This window comes from Clavelina lepadiformis, chromosome 1, assembly GCF_947623445.1.
Source record: "Clavelina lepadiformis chromosome 1, kaClaLepa1.1, whole genome shotgun sequence".
Classification (NCBI taxonomy): Eukaryota; Metazoa; Chordata; class Ascidiacea; order Aplousobranchia; family Clavelinidae; genus Clavelina; species Clavelina lepadiformis.
Window position 1 is genome coordinate 18,891,688 of NC_135240.1, and position 20,995 is coordinate 18,912,682.

The 20,995-nt window shown below is 34.3% G+C and overlaps 1 protein-coding gene across 2 annotated transcripts; it reads left to right on the forward strand.

The window, feature by feature from the left end:
- The first annotated feature begins 6,251 nt into the window (after window positions 1–6,251).
- LOC143459166 (uncharacterized) lies at window positions 6,252–18,626 on the forward strand. 2 transcript variants are annotated; one of them, XM_076956192.1, is made up of 33 exons: window positions 6,252–6,381; window positions 6,486–6,600; window positions 6,789–6,902; window positions 7,162–7,311; window positions 7,463–7,634; window positions 7,748–7,880; window positions 7,978–8,104; window positions 8,251–8,357; window positions 10,175–10,292; window positions 10,921–11,055; window positions 11,605–11,696; window positions 11,907–12,055; window positions 12,138–12,312; window positions 12,797–12,933; window positions 13,067–13,186; window positions 13,296–13,476; window positions 13,702–13,889; window positions 14,046–14,164; window positions 14,232–14,360; window positions 14,444–14,645; window positions 14,758–14,945; window positions 15,046–15,121; window positions 15,304–15,516; window positions 15,746–15,869; window positions 16,153–16,272; window positions 16,355–16,528; window positions 16,631–16,765; window positions 16,892–17,032; window positions 17,203–17,356; window positions 17,464–17,596; window positions 17,798–17,908; window positions 17,997–18,176; window positions 18,359–18,626. In XM_076956192.1, exons 1-33 carry the CDS (start codon window positions 6,342–6,344, stop codon window positions 18,530–18,532), a joined length of 4,626 nt encoding a protein of 1,541 aa, XP_076812307.1. In that variant the 5' UTR covers window positions 6,252–6,341; the 3' UTR covers window positions 18,533–18,626. The 2 variants fall into 2 exon arrangements, with proteins under 2 accessions (XP_076812307.1, XP_076812313.1); XM_076956198.1 differs by having other exon boundaries at window positions 16,156–16,272.
- Window positions 18,627–20,995: the final 2,369 nt, after the last annotated feature.

A 20,995-nucleotide genomic window follows, 5' to 3' on the forward strand; every position in this document is an offset into this window, starting at 1 on the left:
GTTTGCAGATAACACCAAATGTAAGTTGGGAATTGCTAAGCGCATGAACAAACACGTGACCGTAAGAGCACGTTTGAAACTTGGCAATACATATTGAAACATCCTGCGGCAACATAACTGAATGTTGCAAGATTAGATTGCTACTGGACAACAAATAAGTGCAGTTGCTACTTTCCATATAACTTACAGTAAATCTATGTTACGTGTTTGATTTTTTTGCGTACTCAACTTCATTTGTAAGCTTAATTATTGCAAGCTTAATTATTTTAAAATATCCTGGCGTTTCTGTGGAGCGGTTTACATTCGTCAAGGTACATCAGTCAAAATTACCTTTGCTTGAGTATTTTTTCACAGCAATTTCTGGCTTAATGATGCTTCTAACATTACGGCGATTAAATTGCAGCGTTATAAAATTAACATCGATTAGGAAAACCAATTTTCGGATAGGCTGATATGGTAACAATTTTCTGAACTTGTTTTCCAAACCTTTTGACAGGCAAGTAAAGTTTAATTGATCTTTAAATCTATCAGTTTTTGGTAGAGCAAAACCTTGCCTTGCATAGATAGCATGTCTTTTTCATTTTACATAAATTTTGTTAAGACAACTGCAATGACAATGCTCTGATAACACATGAATTACATAAGTGTGCCTGGTATAACTTTCAATCAATCATTTTATTTTTTGTCAAAAGAATCTTTCAAATTGAATTTGCCGCTGTTACGTATACTCAGCTCATAAACTGAAATGATTGCACTGCGGTACAATTTACAACACTCACTCAACAAACTTACAGGTTTTCAGTTTTTTGAAAGCAAAGATACTCCTCCAAAAGTAAACGAAATTTTGCTCAGTCTCACTTTGCACAATAATATGTACATAAATCTAGGCGTAAAATCTTTTCAATTGCAGAACACACAAAAATTTTCCGATCGCATGAAACTGGAACTAGGAAAACATAAAACTTGCGGTAGAAGAGTTTGCAAACACTCCCATAATTCATTTTACGTTTTTTATTTGCACTGTCAACCACACAAGCGACTTTGTCACTCGCAAAAGATGCCTGTACCTCTATTTATCTCTGGGTCTTATCAACCTTATCAGTAATTTTTCAATACGACAAGAAAATGAGATGTCCTGGTCTTTATTCGTGTCTTTCTTGGTCTTGAATTCGAGATTGACGTATCAGTTTTTTCCCCTAAAACACTGTACTATTACGTAATTACTGATATTGCAAAAATTTAATGTTAATGAGAGTGGTATGAATATAAAAGTTTATGTGCAAATTTATGCGCTTACGGTTTATGACTGCAGCTACTCTAACTGATCCGATGGCATTGTGGCACAAACCAAAAACATAAGCGTGTATCATCTGAGCCGGTAATAGTTATATGATGCAATTAACGAAATCAGACCTTCAAGCCTAGTTACTTAAAAATAGGAAAATAAGCAGGAGGTATGACTTCACCGGAAACCAAGTGATGGCCAAACGGCCATCGTCTGAAATCTTGTTCTAAAGTAACCACATGGCCTGTTCGCATTGAGATAATAAACATTAAAGCATGTTTGCGTTTAGTTCAAACAGCTCGTAACGTTATGCTGACTGTTCAAGGATTAAATTTCCTCGGAGAAGAAGGTCAAATGCTATTTGCTGAAAGAGACATAACCAAGGATCAAAACGAAACAATAGAAGAACTAGTCCCAGAGGGTCATCTATTCAGGGACGTTACGAAACAAGTTTTTTAATGTAACGTATTTGTGAAACACATTAGGCCTACCTCACAAAGGAATGGAATAGTGATTTTTGAGAAATAAAAAACAATGATGGAAATATATGTCTCGAGTTTAACCCTGATGAAAAATAGTCTATTGGGATTTGGGATGTCATTACAATTTTTAAGAATTTGACTCCATTTATTGAATTAGCTTCTGGTAGGAAACCGATTTTTTCGACGCAGCACTTGTAAAGTTTGTACCTCTCCCACTTGTTAAACATTGCTGTTTATCTACGTGATTGCCGCCAAGCAAGTTTATAAGCGGTTGTCAGCAAACGTTGTAAATGTGCTTTCGGTGTATTCAACATTTAGTTTACTCGGCGGTGGCTAAAACCAATAGATTCCAGTTTAAATATCATCGACCTTAAAATTTATAAAAGAACAAAGCATTGAAGATTAATTTATTAAGCAATTGTTGGTGGTAGGTCTGGTATTAAACTGAGAATCCGCAAATGCCATCCGAGTGTAAATTTCACCACCTCCGCCTTAATGCCCAATAAATTACATTTTTCCTTACTTTTCTGTGTTTGCTTAAATAAAATTCGAATTCATCTCATAAACTTATATCTAGGTAAATGTTAAAGTGACAATGCAAACATTTCATTCCACTTTGATAGAATGGAAATGTACACAATTGCTTTTTTTGCAGCCATACTTAGTCTACTGAAGTACGATTCCAAACGGGCTTCGTACTTGATGCTACATAGTTTAGTATCCTACGTATTGCCAAGCAAGGAGAAACACCAAAAATCACCAAAGTTTCTGCAATAAAGTCAACGTATAGAATGAAATGTTGTACATGGAACGCATCAAATCTTTTGATACTTATTGAACTTGTTTCAGTAAAACATGCGCCTAATTTTTTGGCAATACTCGTATCCATTCGCTGGTCTTCAGGATGTCTCCAAGAACAACATGCAGTGTTTCTGTTATGGAGCGCCCCCCAGCGACAGAAATATCAGTGTCTTCCCGGGCTAAAATATTTGCACAGACCACGGTATAAAAACCTGAAATCATTTCGTTAGAATTTAGGTATTCTTCATTAGGGCTACAAAGACAAGCTCAACCTGCGAGTCACGAAATCCTCTTTTACATTATAGTTTTTAAAGCAATCAAAATACACTGAAAGATTGTTAGCTCGAGTTGGCTTAATTTGACACTTTTCTTTACTCGTTTATCTGTGGTCCCCAGGCCATAGCAGTCGTTATTTCGCAATTAGTCGAAAACGCACTCATTTTTAGACTACATTAACGTCATCACGAAACACTTTATCGATGAGGTGTGATAGATTGGAAATGTCAAACTTTAATTTTATGCTTTATACGGACTGTCTCTCCGTCTTAGAACTCTCACGTGAATCCCAGTTATGTCATTTAAGGACCCGAGTTGAGACTGTTCAAAGTTTAGGCCGTATAGAACAAGAAATGAAGAGAATGAAAATAAACATATTAGGTCTATGTGAAACATGTTGGACTTGATCGGGCACAAACAAGTCGGATGACTACACTGACGTATTCAAGACTAGGAGATAAAAAGCACAACAAAGACGCATGACAAGCATGACAAGGACGTGTTATCACTATCAGTAGTGTCATGCCGTATGCTTCTGAGGTGAATTTTTGGCGAAGTCCACGACGTATTCATTGGTGGTGGCTGCTTCACGGAGTTGACGTCGCAATGAAATCGAATGCGAGGAATGGAGTCGGCTTAAGATGACGCTCGTTATGCATCCGAGTAATGGTCGGGTTTATGGCATGACGGAATGCATATCATCTTATTACCTTTTATATGTGCATCCAAGTGTACATACATCCAGGAAGTATCCGTTAGAGGGGGTAATGGGGTAAAGTGGAACCATAGGTTGTAATGCGCGAGTTACATTACGAGGTAGCTTATATTTCAAAATGAATCTAATTGGAATGAATTATGTAAGACTGATTCAACTGTAGGCTATGCTTATGAGTGCTACAGTGTTAGTACCTGTTGAATGCATCACAATACATTTAAATATACTCTAATTGGAATAAAATAACTTTATACAAACGTAAGCATATAACTATACAGGCTACTGTAATTATGCACCGAAACTGCGGTTTCTAGTTTAATAGCAATAGTAACGTAATTCTACTCTGTATTTTACTCCAATACAAGTGAATCCATTATTTATAGCCCTTGTGTACCAAAATATCAATAAGTCGGTTATTATGCGTTATAACTACATTTTATTACTTTCTGATATGACGTGCTGCATTCGGATTGCAAAGCGGTTGTAAACTTCAATGGCTGATGTAAGTTTCTATTGCAGTTTCTATTTCTGCAAAAATAATAGTTTTTTTGTGTTATAACTCCAAATAAATATAACTGAGTCCATTGTTCCTTGTGCTTACAGACTGTGCCTGAATGAAAAGCAGACCAGCATTGAACACATGCATAGCCATGTCTTGAGTTTTGTTCTCAAACGCTAGATACTATATGCACGGCCTAGGTTTATTGTATATTCTATTCTGGAAGTAATTACTCCATTACTCACTTACTCTATGAAATGCTTCAAGATTACGTTTGTTTGACAACCAGTTCCAACTATATAATGTAGTGTAAGTTATGTTTTGATGCAGAACAATCAATTAATTAAACTAGCTCAACAATGCCACTGGTTGTAACCTGAGTTGTTCTAGCCTATTTCTGAAACGAGTATCGTTTGGCTTCATAATTAATACCATTTGGATACGACAACAAGCTCTAACCTGAGCAAAGTTATAGGTATAGGAGTCTGACTACTGATTCGTCATTAGGCGGAACACTTGCACAGCGATGGAGACAATTGACTAATCAAGTAATCAGTACAGCGCACCCACAAGTCAGAACAGCGTAATATTTCATTTTCATTTCAGATTTCTTCGTTTACAAAGTCTCTGGAAGATATTCGTTCATTGAGAACTTGGGAAGTAAATATTCTTTCAAACAAGCTTTTTGTTACTCTGAGTCTAAGTAAATAGCATGTTTCGCAATGTACCATAGGACCTGCTAAAATTCTTTGTTTTGAACACGATCAATTATTCTTAAGTTATAATTTGTAAAAATGTAATACTGACACTATCAAAATAAAATACAATATATCATCAAAGATCTACATCTTAAGCATTTTCGCAATGACAAATACAGAAAGCAAGCTTTGGTGACAGATACCGGAACAAAAATGCAGGAAATTGCATAAAGTAAACTTCGATTTTAACTTGCGCAAAGATCTTCCTCTTACAAATATTTCCAGATCATAGCAGACTCTAATTAATTATAACGCTAACTAACTAACTAACCAACTAAATAATCGAATTTGAATAGCTAATTAAACTAATTTGGCTAATATAACTCTTGGAGCTGATCATAAGTGCATATTTTTTGTGACTCATATTTACGTTCAGGTTGCATATCATTAGCTACATTAGTTAGGCCTATAATAGTTACGTTTAATAATTTAATTAGTTGCTACATTAGTTTGTTCTAGCTTAATTATTTAGCAAAATTTTATAATTATACAAAATGGTTCAATACACGCTATACCAGTGGTTCCCAAACTTTTTCAGCTTGTGGCACACTAGAAAAATTATAAAACGCTCGCGGCACACTTACAAGAGAAGAAAAGCTGCTCTAAAAAATTTATTTTCACGTGTTATTGCGATGGATGTGCTTATTGGATGGACATGTTCTTATTTATCAGCTATTGAAGCAGTTAAAGCGTTTTTAAATTGTATATGCTGGACTGCATACCTTATTTTAAATATTTATACAGTTCTTTTCCAAAATTCGAAACAGATTCGTGGCACACCTGAGAATCTGTGGCGGCACACAGTTTGGGAATTACTGCGCTATACAAATGTAATGAGATTACAATTATGAATATTATCCTCGTGTTAACGGAATATCAGTTTTGAAACGCACTATATTTATTTCAGTACAGCACAATGAATTAGGCGCATTTAACGTCTTTTATAGAAGACTATTTGAAGCAGGACTTAATGTTTTTCTATTACGTAAAATTTGCTTGCATAGTTTTCGACCTTCTATCATCAATACAAATTACACCGTTTCGTTAAATGAAATTTTATTTTATTGCGGAAACAAAAAGAATTTCATAAAAAACTGGGTGTTACATTGAAATCAGCTTTTTATCAGTTACAAAATCTATGTTTGTAATTACACTGAGGTGTGTGTAATTGCTAGGAGCAATCTGTCTTCAATAAAAGCTGATGAAATATTCATTCGTTTTGTCAACAGAATTGTCACTGCAGTACCTATGTACCCGTTATCAAGATGTTCCATTGCGCACAAACAAGATGGTTATATTGCTGCAAAAAAAGTAATACCGGATGAGTGCAAATGAATAAAACATATATAGGTTGCCATTGGCTTACTTTTTACGTAATTACTCTAACTTCATAATCTTCATGCACTTTCTTATTACACCATAACGTTCTTTCCGCTATAGCATACCCGTTGGTATTTGTCACTTGTTTATCATTTGGTGTTGCTAATCGTTGCTTTTACTACTGTCGGAAGCTTGAGTAAAGACAATGACCGGAATAGAAAACTGCAAAGTTAGGCAACGTTTTGGTATGTTTTAGGTACATGATATAAAATTCTTTTTAGCAAGCATTTATTTATTGGACTTTTATTGCTTTCAGTGACAGCTTACAGCGTATTATTTTCTTATGCAGATGCTTTTGTTTTTCTGCTGATTGTTTGCATTCTGGTTGATGTGAATCATTCGTTCGCACAAGGTGTAAACTTCTGTCAGCATAACGACACAACACTTCAACTGATTAATAACGGGTATTACGTATTACAAAACACTGGTTTTAACTTAAACTTATGTCATATATGTTATATCATAATTTATAGATAAATATAATTTATCTATAAAAACTATAGATCAACATAGCATCTTATTAAGTTATGCTGCAAAATGACAATTTTTTGCTTGCGACTAACCAGCTTACAGTAAAATGGTCTTTGATCAGGTATGAAACGTTGATTGTTTGGATTGGTCAAGCTGTTAAAGAAGATTTTCAACTCGTTCGACAAATACAAGAATTAATTCAGAAGCTTTCGCTTAAACTATTTGCATTAACAAAGTGAAACTACGTTATACTTAGTGTGAAATATACTGCCTATATACAAATGTGTTTTGTTAATTATACTGCATTGTATGCTATCACCGACATTTTATTTCATAGATTTTATTGGTTATACGTATAAACAGTTATCATTTATATTATTTCTGACAAATTTTCCCACAGGTTAATTAAAACAAAGAATAAGAATTGGCAAAAACAAACTATATCTTTGAAAATAAACTTTGTCACAAACTACCGATATTTTCTGTTTATCCAGGAGACGAGCTTACATTGGAAAAGTTCAGATAATTATTCCGTCCACATGGGGCACGTCCCCCGACTGGTTTCCTGGAAATATCGCAAACAGCGGTAATCTTGCTGAATTTCAATCTCAGGCCCAAATTTGGATAAGAAATTCTTCACCCAGGTTTTCAAGTTGATCATAAATTTTTTTTAAACACATACATAAAAATTTGACTTTATTATTACGACTGGAGCTTTATTGCGGTCTTCATTAAAAATTTAGTTTTCTATCAAAGTGGTGAGTTTTCAAAATCTCCTCCCTACTGTTTCTGCAGAAGTGGTATAAAAAAAACTTTGTGGAGCTTCGGTGACCCATTTGCGTACATTGCCCAGCCGTATGTCATTAAAACAACGCCCTGTGGTTTCCCGGGATCTTACCTGCGAATATCTCCTGAATTTATACGCTTTGGTGAAGCGGTACAGGAACACTTTGGACCACAAGACAAAGTAACTTAAAACTATACAACAATAAACATACATTTTTGTATTAAACAAAGATAAAGTGTAGTTTTAAAATTAATCTTGCATTTTTATCCGATTTGATCACGCAATTTACATAGATTCTTGCAAGGGAATGGGCAAAGTTGCGATGGGGCCTATATGACGAAACTGCGGTACATGCGGAAGCATCACGGTTTTACCTACATTCAGATCTTTCTATTCGGCCAACAATTTGCTCATCCACTATACCTGGTATGTTTTGCTGAAAACAATGTATAAGACGTGTACGACCTATGTAAGAAATTAGCTTAGTATATTCATTCAAAATGGTATATTGGTAAATCTACAGGTAAAAATGCGAACATAAGCTCGCAAACTGATTCCTGTGACTTGGAAAAAATCTTTCAAGATGCTACTTGTCGTTTCAAACCATCGAAAGGAAGCCTTAACCAAACTTATGCATCTCTGCTGTATAGGTTAGATATACCGTAAAAAGAGATTTATGAAGGCATCATAAGCTTCATTTTTAATGAGTTGGATAATACTGTCACTAAAAAATAGGTTGTCGAGACAAAGGGTCCAAATAATGGTATTTTTAAATAAACTTTTAAATTTTTGTTAGAACTGATTTACAATATGTTGACGAATTCTGTGATGATCACGAGTCTGTTTCCAATAATTTTGCACACGATAATGAAGCGCCAACTAAACACAACTTACACTGTAGAGGTACTAGTATATAACATAACGTGCATGTGTGTTTGACACTCGCTCTGCATGAAGTTGATTACCGTTTCCTGATTACTTTCAAAGTTACTTTACTTATTTAAAATATGAAATTATAGTTAGCTGTTCCCTGATTACTTATCTGCAATTTAGGTGAAATTCTTTTTAAATCACTTGTTACCTGTTGTAAAACCCATGATTTAAAATAAATTTATGCTAACTCTTGTAAATATGAAAAAAATTAACGAAAAACTGAAATAGTCGCATGAATTTGTACGTAAAGTTAAATAAATTTATACAAAAATCGATTATTTTAACAAGTCTAAATAAATTCTTATAAACTAAAATAGATCCAAATTAAATAAAACAAAACAAAACAAAACTGTTCTTATAAAAATGATACCACATTTATAAAAAAAGTGTAATAAATCTGTACAAAATCGAACAAGTTTATATAAATTCAAGTTAATTTGAATAAAAGCCTGCAAATTAAAATCAGTGTTCATAAATTCAAGAAAATTCATTTTAATAAAAAACAAAAAATACACAACTTCAAGTAAATTTGACTAAATTCATACAAACGGAAATAATAATAATTTATATACGCCTAAATTCAAGTAGATATACAAAAATCAATACAAATTGAGATAAATTAAAAAAAATATTAACTAAATAGAAATGAAATTGAAATGAATTTATGTAATAACTATACTGTAGAAAAGATTGACAGTTGACACCTGTACAACGAGAACTCTGGCGATAATTATACAACAAAAAAATTTCGGAAAAACAGAAAATTGTGATTTTCTGAAAGGCAATTATTTGCAAAGGTTCAAAAATGTAAATGCAAGTTATAAAAACTTTGTATTAGAACAAACAGATCATTGCGCAAAATCTCCAAAGAAAGTAGTTGCGTCATTATCACAGATTGAATGCTGCCTACATTAATCTTTCGGTATACAGTAGTAAAAAAAGTGTTTTTACTATTTCATTCCTTTTGATACTAAAACTTTCGATTCAATTTGTTAAAATTTTTGTTGGAAAATTATGCAATTTTTGATTTGTTTTTTTTTTGATTTATTTTATTTTAAATGAATTTAATTAAATTTACAAAACTGTATTTAAGCTTACATGAAGTTAGTGGATTGTTTTTAAAATTTAATTCGCTTTGTATAAAATTATTTAAATCTATATGAAATTGTTAAGATTTTTATAAATCTATTTTATTTCTCACAAAACTTATTTGTTTTTATATAAATTAATTTAAATTTTCTAAAAATTATTTCTTGATGTTTGAATTTTATATGACTTTATAAGAATTTATTTGAGTTCATCTAAAATAAGTTATTTATTTTAGTTTATATGAATTTGTCTTTAATGTGAATGTAGTTTACATAACTTCATATAAACTTATTCTAAGATTTGACATTTCCTACAGGTGATAAGTGATTTAACAATTAACCCATTTAAACGGTAAATAGGTACTGTAATTCAATAAGTATCCAGGACACCGCTAACTATAAGTTCATTCACGTTTTGGATAAGTAACAAGGGAACCGGTGGCCAACCTCCCGTCGATGTTTTTGCCTTAATGGTTATTTCATTCTCTTTCTAACATTTTAAAATCGTGTTAATTAAATAACCCGAATGAGTTACATACATAAATCAAAACATTCAAGTTAAATTCAGCACAACTTAACAGCTTAATAGCAAAATTACTAACTGATTTTGATTACCAGCAGTGAAGGCTTCTTTACTAAACAATGATGATTTGTTAACTGTAATTAATATAGTCATGTCAACAGCTTGTGCTTGTAAAGGTCGCAGCGCATGGAGTGTCATTCGTAATCACCCAGATTTTGCAGATGGGAACAATCCTCCTATGTTAGATTCGCAGCCTCCTACGACCACTTTTACTATTGTACAAGACCTAGACAGGTTTGTTTCTCTTATTTAAATGTAATAACATGCGATATACAGATCTGTACGTTAGTCAATTCCTGCTGTCTGCCTGTTTGTAAAAATTTGCAAGAGGATCTTATTTTCTATTACAAAATGCTAGTAACGCTACTGGTGGCTACGGCAATGCACCCACGCGAGACTGCACCTAAAGACTTACACACAAGGTATTATACCTTACACACAATTGCAAGCACACGAAATTGCTTTCATAAATAATTTGCGTACATATAAGGAATTGCACCTAAAAAGAAGTAGGCACAAATGATCAGACATAATTCTCACGTTTCAATTATTTTTCATAACATTTTAAAGCTTTTTTCCCCAGTGAATGCAGTCTGTACATATACACACCCACACCTTTAACCTATTTGATCGTACAAGAAAAGTATGTTGATAGTTTAGATAGGTAAATTGTAAAGTGAGAAATAACCTGTAGTATAATAGCCTGGATTCAATATCTTACAACAGGGTGCAATTGCTTGTGGGTGAATATCCTAGGTGGGTTTATGCGTGGGTGCGTTTATACTATATGAAACCAACCCTTTTCAACCATGTCATATTTTAGCAAGGCGTTTTGGTTATATATTTCAACTTTATTATTTAGAAGAGTTGTTTTAGTATTGGATGTGTCATCAAGTATGTCACTGAACGGTCGACTTGAATTAATGCAACAAGCTGTAAGCCATTACATAGACACCGTTTCACTCAACACTTGGGTCGGAATAGTATGCTTTGGCTGGTAAGCGAATAATCAAACTAACTAAAATTGTGAAAACTTTCGAAGAATGCATGACTCACAGACTTTCATGTCTATGACGCATTGAAGTATTTTCTCATCAGTTTGAACTAATATCAAGTAGAATGCAATTGCAATAATGCTTTTTTAATTTGCCTCCTAAAAGAGAACGCATCAATATATTAATACCAAGATAATAATTCTATTACAGAACAAAAACAGCCCAAAACTAAATGTTTCAATAATTTTTGTATTTTAAGTTGAGTTTAAGAGTTTGGGTTAGTCTCAGTCATAATATTGAGCAAAACAATATCGAAACGCTTTGATTAGGATTCTAAATCTGCAGTTTGAATTATTCCGGTCAAGTATGATTTAGAGATCTTAAATTTTAAAACATGGTTACAATTATGTAATTTCTACAATTGTAGAGTAAGTGAATTGAATTTCCCTTGCTATGTTGTATTCGAATGTTGGAAATAAGATATAACTGACTACATCAGTACTACACAAATAATGCAAATATATAGTCATATCCAATATATTTTGTTTAAGGTACGCTCAAATTAAGTCCAACCTAATGGAAGTTAAAAATGATGATGTTCGCCACTTGCTTAAAAGCAGACTTATGTTTCCAACAGTTAAGGGTATATATATTTCAATTTTTGTTGAAAAAATGTATCTATTTTAAGTTTCTATTGTACACTAAAGTTAATTTTCTTTTATAGTTAATTGTGAAAGTTTCAGTGCAATGGTAGTTGTTAAATTTCTATACATATTATAGCCATTGTGAGACAATTTTCGTTTATTGGGATGCATCGGCTAGGCCGAATGAGATAACATGGTTTTTTACTTAGGCACTAGTATTGGAAGTGGTATATTAAAGGCCCTAGACGTTCTTTCCCAGTCTGGACCTAAGCGTTTGAGAGGATTCGGAGGAAATATCATTATTCTTACCGATGGACTTGAGCACAATCAACCAAAGATTAACGACACTCTTTCTGATGTCAGTGAATTTTCTTTGAACTCTGCACGTCCATGTAAAAATTTCAACTTTCATTATGTGCTTGTTATGTTTACAATTTTAGGTTAAAGCCAGTGGTGTTACAGTTAATACAATTGCCTTCGGATCGGTTGTTTCCAAAGATTTAGAAATACTAGCAAGAATTAGTAAAGGAAAGATTCATGCTGCTAGCTCGGGAGAATTTGCTATAACTGGTGAATTGCAGGAGGCCTTTTTATCTCATCAAGAAAACGAAAATGGTACCAAATTTACCCCTATACATATTTCACTATACGTGTTTGTTTTTCGGTGAATATTCAAGCAACAAATAGTTACAGGGAATAGTATATCCTCCGAGGTTCCAGGTCGATTTAACTTACAGACTATTAAACCCATAACGACTAAACCAACGTCTATGAGTTTTATAGTCTTTGGGTTAAAATGTCCTGCATGCGTTGAATCGTCTGTCGGTTGAATCGACCTTTAAATGGTTGAATTGACCGACCATGCACCATACTCCTATATGTGATGGGGTATAGTATAAGGCTTAGTCCGAAGTGCTCTTACCTAATCCACCGTCGATGAACTAAACTTAGTTTTCGTTTTCTGTAGTACTTGAAAACTGTTCTAACTTAAAAGATGTTTCTAATAAGGTAATTAGATAGCCATATACGGTTTGGAATGAAATGTTTAGCAAAATTAGTGATTAGTAATCATTGACTGTGAAATGCATCATTTTTTCAGACGGAGCTATACCCCTACTTAGTGAAGAACAAAGCATACCAAAAAATTCGACCATAGCACAAGAATTTTTAATAGATGATTCTGTAGGCAAAAACACCAAAGTTAGCGTGTTTTACGATGGGTTGCTGCCTCCTTTGGTAAGTTTTCAATTACTTGCATTAACTGCTGTCATGTAAATTAAAATGTGGTGTATGACTTGAAATAGGAGATAGACCTAAATAACTGCTCAGGCTCATCAGCTGCATTAACATAATCTGTACTTCGTCAAAGATTTCGTTGGAATCACCAAGCGGGAAACTGTTCGTCGAAGATAAGCAAACTAAAGACTTCTCATTTACACAAAACGAGAAATTTAAAACCATAAATATAGCCATAGTTGCTGATGCTGAGGTCAGTTAACGGTATTAGAGTGAATGTTTCGAATAAAGCTTGTCCGGCCCTGCCCGATACTCAAGTTATGAGTGTAATTACTGATTGTAGTGATGGTATTTGACAACAGGTAGGAAGATGGAAACTTGTCCTGACCAATCCAAGCCTTAGTAAACGCAGCAAGGTACGAGTCAGTGTTATATCTTTTCAAAAAGATGAAGAACCGCTGGTCGTATCTCCAGCTCTTCTCTGTCGCCGTATAACCTTTTCGGGATCTGAAGCTGTAGTGATATATGCTTATCTTAGCAAAGGTAAAAATGAAATCAAAAATAAGACAAATATTAAAACTGAAGTGTGAATGAAAGTTATGTACAACATAAAACTGAGGAAGGCGTAACCAATCCCTGCGTGTAACGCGTTAGTCATTTGAACTGATGCAAATTGAATACATATGACGTTTACCCTATATAAGGTCGCATTAGTAATAATTATAGAAAACTGATAAAAAATTTGCTTTATTTAACTTTATTTTCCAGGGGAATTGGCTGTTTTGTCGGCTCAAGTTGTTGCTGAAGTAACACGGCCATTAGCTCTATCAGGAATTGTTGATAGAACGTTTGTTAAATTACTTGACGAAGGATTGGATCCAGATATAACTGCAGATGACGGAGTCTATTCAGCGTACTTCACAGCTTTCACCTTGACGGGACGATATAATGTGAAGGTAATTATTCATAGGTATATAGAGAATTTCCGGTGAAAGAAATAAGACCGTCGCTGTTAACAGTGACGCTGATTAATATTATCGATAAAAATTATTGTTGTAAAATTGAAGACGTCCAAACTGATATTTTCTTCATCAAGCTGTCCATTGCAACAGGTATTTGTCACTGATAACAATGGAAAGGCGTTTATAACTACGGACAATGTTTTGGGTATCGGACGCGTACAGAGTCCTATCATTGCACATGATACAAGGCAATTGCTGAAAAATTCTAGGTGAATGCAGTTGCTTATTAATAAGAACTGATATGAATCAACGTTACATACAAACTTTGTCGTATAGTTCTTCTTCATTTATGAGGGCAAGGAAACGTCGTTCCACAAACTTTCTTCCAGCTTTCGAACGTGTAAGTTCAGCAGCTGGCGCTTTTATTGTAGAAGAATGGAACGCTGAAAATTTATGCGGTGATGGGTAAGATAATTTCAGTCTACAGCTCATATACCACTCCCAATCAATTTCTTGCAGAGCAAATATTGTAGCAATACTATTTGCAGCTATCACCCATTTCAAGACTCTTGTTACAAATTCTACAACACTTTGCAATTATCAGCGGGCGCCAGCAGAGCTGTTTGTGAAAATGATGGCGGATATTTGACCGCAATAAACAGTCGTCAAGAATTGGCATGGTTATCGTTACGAATTATGGTCCCTAATGAGCCTGCAAGCGAAAATGTATGGTTTGGGGGAATAGATAAGGTAAACCGTAAGCCCAAATTTTCTTAGAGCAGTAAGGAAATAAAAGTTGTTTCACTTCCAGCTCTGTTGCATATAGCTTTCTGCTGTCACTAAACAACTTTTTTGCTCTTAGTCACTGAAAGAATATGAGACCCTAGACATAAAAAAAATTTCCTTCCGGCAAAGGCGGGATATGGAGGACTTCGATCTGACAACACTAGCAAGAATTTTTACTAATACGAATAATTCCGAGGATATGGTTTCGGCTTTATTTTCGTTCGATCCGGACATTAGTCATTTGCCGACTTCGGAAATACGTCGGTGAGTATACACGTACGATACTATATCGTTTGGAAAAGACGTAGAGCCTGCCAGAAACAAAGGCAATGAATGATCTTCACAAACTCTGCTTTATGTCCAGGTTGGTTCAGTCGCTTGGCATGGAATCAATGAGTGAATTGTCGGAACTGCCGTTAACAGTTAGCAAAATGGCCGACGTGCGTGCAGTAATGTAGTAATAATAATAATTAATAATTAAATAATGTGCTATGTGTTTTCCTTCTGCATGTAAAAAATGAATATTGGGCGACTGTATATGTTGATTAATATGAAAAAGTACAAATAAAATTTCAACTACTTTTAAACTTTTGAAACATAGGAAACTAATTTTTTTAACTAGCAAAATCTCAATGCACGAAATAAACGACAAATAACTGCTTTCTCAAACGAAGATCTGCTCTCCTTTCAAGTTGCCCCTGCTCTTTCCAGTGAGATAACTGCTTCGTACAAATTTCACACTGGACTTGACACAACCGTTGTTACTTTTGCTAATTATGGAAATACCACTGGTATTTCTGATGTTACACTTTATCCGGCAAAAAGCGAACCCAAGGTGTAATATTTGATAAAATTATATACCACGATTAATGTTGTATGTCTACACATTATTTCTTTATGGGTTATCTATTTCTTTTTATTCTTTACTTCTTTTTATTATCTATTTCTTTATTTGTTTCATACTACATTAAATTTGAACATGGCCTGTTCGATATTACTACTATTTTATTAGCTTCGTGAAGAGTAGACTTATATTAAATACGACTTGTGCATTTCCATTCAAGGTACCAGACCCCTTAAGCAGTGGAGCTGACATCCCAACTTGCTTTTGGCTTCAAAACGGAAATATCATTGAATCAACTGGAGATGTTTGTCAGAGTTTTAAAAAATTTGTTTGTGAAAAATCACGTAGGTTAATTTAACGAGGGGACAAATAGGCCTACGTTATTGTATATTTAGTAGCCTATACCATGTATAGGTTTAACATTTGACAACATTTTGTCTCAGCTATCATAAAAGTTTTTCCTGCATTAAACGTAATATGTAAAGTAATATCGAAAGGAGATCTAAAATTCCACAATTCTGTTTAAGTTGGCCATACCTCAATATATACTAGCTAGACCTATCGCACAGTTTATCATTTAAATCTATAAGCTTTGAGCTCTTCTGACATTCACACCTTCCGTTAAAGCAGAAAAGGACAGATTACCTCCTTCAAGGATTGTGGACTTGGATGGAACTTTTGACCGAAAAAGTAAAACGTTAACGTTGACATGGTCTGCACCAGGAGATGATTTAAATCTTGGCACAGGTTCGTGCTATAGATATTGGCGACTGAAATTTGTTTCAAACACAGAACTTATAAGCTTAATAACTTTTCAAATTTTTGACAGCCACTGACTACGAAATTCGTACTTTGAGCTCGCGTCGAGCGGTACAAACTCTCACTGCTAACTTTGAAAGCGGACATAGGATTGAAAAACACAACATATTTAATAAGTCTGAAAACAGTCCCCAAATGGCTGGAAAAAAAGAATTAGTGATGATCAATCTTGAAGAAAATTTAGGTAAATATCATATGAAAGACGATTGAGCGGTTTGAGTTGAATTAACATGTTCGTAATATTAAATAGTATTGTATATTATTTTCTTCAATTTAAAAATTGTAGCGTGTCCTTCACATGCGGTTCTGGATATAATTTTGGCGCTTTCGCCAATGGTGACATCTTCTGCAAGAGAAGATCAAGCGACAAGACGTTTCCTACTGGAGTTTATTGAAAATATTATCTCTAACTTTAATATTGGTGAGCAAAACTCGTTAAAGCATTTTTTGGATTCACATATGGGTATAAATTTTATCACTTCGTTGATAAATTGTCTAAACACTACTTTGTTTAAGGCAGTTCAAATAAACATTTATTTCCATTTAGGCGTTAACGAAATTCAAATTGCAGCTTTAACACTATCGCCGCGCAATGAACAGATATTTGGATTCAATGAAAGTCTAAATAAAATTGAAATCTTAAAGAGACTTGAAAGATTTACTCCGAAACAATCGAAGAATCGTTCCGGTATTAAAAAGAAAGCTATCATTTTATTCATTCAAACAACAAATTGTGAATATCTGCAGAATTTCGAATAGCGAATCTTACACTATACATACTACGTTAAACTTTAAAGATAAAACTAGTTAGCATGCTATATGACCAAAGCGTCTCAGTTTAATTACTATGTTTATTAGTACCGGATGCCATAACTTCGATAAAAAGCAGTGGCGGCAGAGATGACGCTCCAAAGGTTCTCTTGGTTATCACCGATACACCGGTGAAATTTTTTGATGGTTTACGACAAATCTTGACAGTTTTAATGGTTTCTTTTTCAAATCCATTAGAGAAGTAAGAAAAGAATTCAAGTATAATAATCAAAATTAGGTTAATTCTTTGAGCATAAGTTATAAAGTACTGTACGTAGTGAAATAAATTAAATTATTTTATTTTTATAGGTTATTGCTATGGAATATAACTTCTCCGCCGGTTTGCAAAAATTCGTTTGTGGTAGAAGACATCAACAACATTCTCAGTATTTCTGATGATATAGTGCATCGTGTATGCCAAGCAAGGGATTCTGAGTTTCAGGTTATATTTCAATATTGTGGACATAACTTATTACAGCTTCTATTTTTTTCAATAAACCGAACGTCTATATAAAATAAAGTCTTTGAAACTTCATATCTCCCCAATGCCATACCTATACAAAGCGATACACGTCAGGATTCAACGATATAGGCCTAGCCTACATCTTATATTTTTATGAAATCTTACATTTTATAAATTTAGGCTGTAGGAGTTATCGCTGTCGACGACGCAGGACTAAAAGGAGAACCATCCAACTTTATTCGGTTTCAAGTTGAAAACACTCCGGAAGTAGAGATTTGTGCGAATATCGAGGTTTGAGCGATAAAACTACAGTTATTCCTGTTTATATTTCGAGCTGTCAAATTACAGATATTTCTTTTATAATTTTTTTATACTGTAGCCCCTTTCTAATCCTGCTCTAATTGCTGCTGGTAACACGGCTACAATTATTGGCGTATCAGTCGGCATTCCATTAACCTTGATACTTCTCGCTGTTGGTTCAGTCATGTTATTCGGACAAATTAAGAAGTACCGTAAAAACCATAGAGAAAAAAATGAAAAGTTAAAGCAAGACCAAAAGGTTGTATGATTTCAAAGTTACAGTATACAAAATTACATATCTAATGAGCTAACATGCAAAACTGCCTAAAAATATATATTTGTAAATACGTAAGTACTTATACATACTTATAGTATGTAAACGCATGCCGGGTACGTTAGTGCAATACAGTATTTCAAATGACACTACTCTTTCACTTACAGAAGGAAGAAATACAAACAGCTCAACAAGCTGCATTAGCTAGAAATAAAGATGCCTCTACCAGTGTAAGAAAACCGTCCGATCTTTCTAAGAAAAATAGTAATAATAACTGTTTAAAAAAATTCAAACTATTTTGTAAAAACGACGTTGAACCAATTCATAGTATGCCTGTTTAATAAAACATAGCATAATAGCATTATTGGACTACACAACTTTTTGATATGTTATATTGTATCAACATGCATTCACGAGGTGAATAAACATAAGGCCTATTTTCTGTGGCTGCGTGATATGGATTTGTTATAGGCTACGTCAATTCTGTTTTAAGACGAAAGAAAATAATTGTGCTAGAGGAGTTTTGAGCCTATAAGCCGCCAAGCTTGGTGAAGACTTTTACCCGCCATTCTGAAGTGTGGTTAAAAGTCGGTATCACTTAAAACGCGATAAAAAAATGCAGTACCAAAGATAAGGTAATGATCGAAGCCCTTTTTAACACGGGAGATTGTGGAAGGGAAGTAGCACGATACTATACGTTCAATGCAGGCCTACATCCGAAGAGTTTGATCAGCTTAATTCTAGTTTAAGACATCGAATGTAATGGCGACTATAAGAAGAGTTTGAACGTATTGATGTTCGGTTAGATCTTGGGGCAAGTGTTCTTGACGGCCCATTTCTCATGTTTGGATTTGAATAAATTCTGCCATTTTCTTTATTCTGTATTCGAACCTTTTCATCTGCTCTATAAAGTTTCTCTTCACACTAGCAGTGACAGTGAGCACTGAAAGGCAGAATAAAAGTATTGAACTCAGTTTTAACATAAATGCGTTTTGGGTTTCGTGGCCATGCTATGCTTCCATCGTTGTAACACCATTTTAATTTACCCTTTGCACGTTCTGGGCCCTCAGGGTTTTGCCGTTTGCAATTAATTGTTAGAACATATCAATCTTTATCAGAACACAGGAATAATATCCACTTGCCCGGTATGTGATCTTTTACCTGAAGCCCACGGCACTTGACATATACGGGTGAACCAGAGGACTCCTTCTCGGTCCCTGGCTTTCAGCATTTCCGATTGAATTTCATCAAAACCAGCCGACTTCCTGGCCTACCAGCTTACAGAGATGTTGCAGCCTGGGTAACTTCAGCCCAATTGAGATTGCGTTTTATCGCATAGGCATTGGCTTAGTGTTAGGTGATGTTTTTTGAAACTGATAGAGTTTAAGAGATTGTTAAAGTATTCTCTTAAATGCGATTATTTCACTTAAATGCTCTTGGCACTATGGATTCTGAGTGAAGACAACTCAAGCAAGCATCACAGGAAAGCTGCAAGCATAGCCAGAAACTAAGATTGAAGATAAATTATGAAGAAGAACGAAGCCATCAATCTCTGTGGACACCTTTACATCGTTTTGGATCTGTTCCCGACTAGTTCTTAGCCGATGAAGTGCATTACTCATTTCTGTAGCTTAGCTTATTTCTATAGGTGTTAACATATTGTAGAGCAGGGCTTCTCAAACTTTTTGGGTCTGCAACCCCATTTTAGAAAAGAAATTTCTATGCTACCCATTGAGAGGTAGCCTACACGTTAATGATGTTAAAACAATAAACGTCCAATTACAAATCTCAATTGGTATTTTTGTCTCTGGAAAAATCATATAAGTGCACACAATCCACCGAAGTACAGTAACTGTAGCTTGCAGTAATAAAAGAATCAAACCGCATAATCGAAACAGCAAAGCGAATAAAAAATAATCAAAAAACAATTCAATTTGTAAAAATTAAACTTGTTTCGCGACCCCAAAATTACATTTTGCGACCCACAGTTTGAGAAGCCCTGTTGTAGAGCACATATTTCATGATAATAATGGCAAAAATATTTAATGCGTTTCCAAAGCTGATGTTACCTTACTGATTGTATTTCATAGGACAAGGCGCGTAAATCCATACTATATTTCCACCTTGTATTCGTTCTTCTTAACCCACGCATCATATAACCATAAACCAGAACTTTAATATGAACAAAAGTTAATGCATTATTCACCCCCTATCGACTTCTGTCTTTACGTATTTTTTCAATGTGTTTTGAGGTAGATGGTTTTTCATTTTATTTAATGGACACTAGCTAAATAGGCCCCTACTTTATCACACCGAATCAATTACTCCCCTTTATTTACCTACAAAGCATTCTTTTAGTCTTTTCTTATGCTAAGCAACTTTAGCTTATGCTTTATATTAACCCACCACTCTTGCTTTCATTAATGACATACATAAAGCACAAGCGTTATCACTTATCACACGCCGTACGATTACTATTTGCCTTGTTTGTCATAATATACCAGTTTGCAAGCTGCCATCCTGTATAAGTCAGAATCTGTTACTTTGTGGCTGTCACGATAGCCTCAATTTACAACATGGGCCCGCTGAACTTGCATGTACAGCACATGCAAGGAGAAAATATATGGAGGCAAATCGCCACTTAAACTCATTACTCAGTCTGATTGAATTTTTTTTATATTTTCTTGCATTTCGAATCCTCTTACCCTAACTAGGCCTAACCCTTATACTTACATTAACTAGCATTAAAAATTCGGCAAACCCTACCCGTTGTCCGATATCATTTTGTACCAAAATATTGAATT

What these genes read in the sequence shown, in the direction of transcription:
- LOC143459166 (XM_076956192.1), top strand. Translation starts at nt 6,342, where the DNA reads ATGACCGGAATAGAAAACTGCAAAGTTAGGCAACGTTTTG. An exon ending in ACTTTGGACCACAAGACAAA is followed by an intron (nt 7,635 to 7,747) that starts GTAACTTAAAAC and finishes CAATTTACATAG; the next exon opens with ATTCTTGCAAGGGAATGGGC. An exon ending in ATATGCTTATCTTAGCAAAG is followed by an intron (nt 13,477 to 13,701) that starts GTAAAAATGAAA and finishes TTTATTTTCCAG; the next exon opens with GGGAATTGGCTGTTTTGTCG.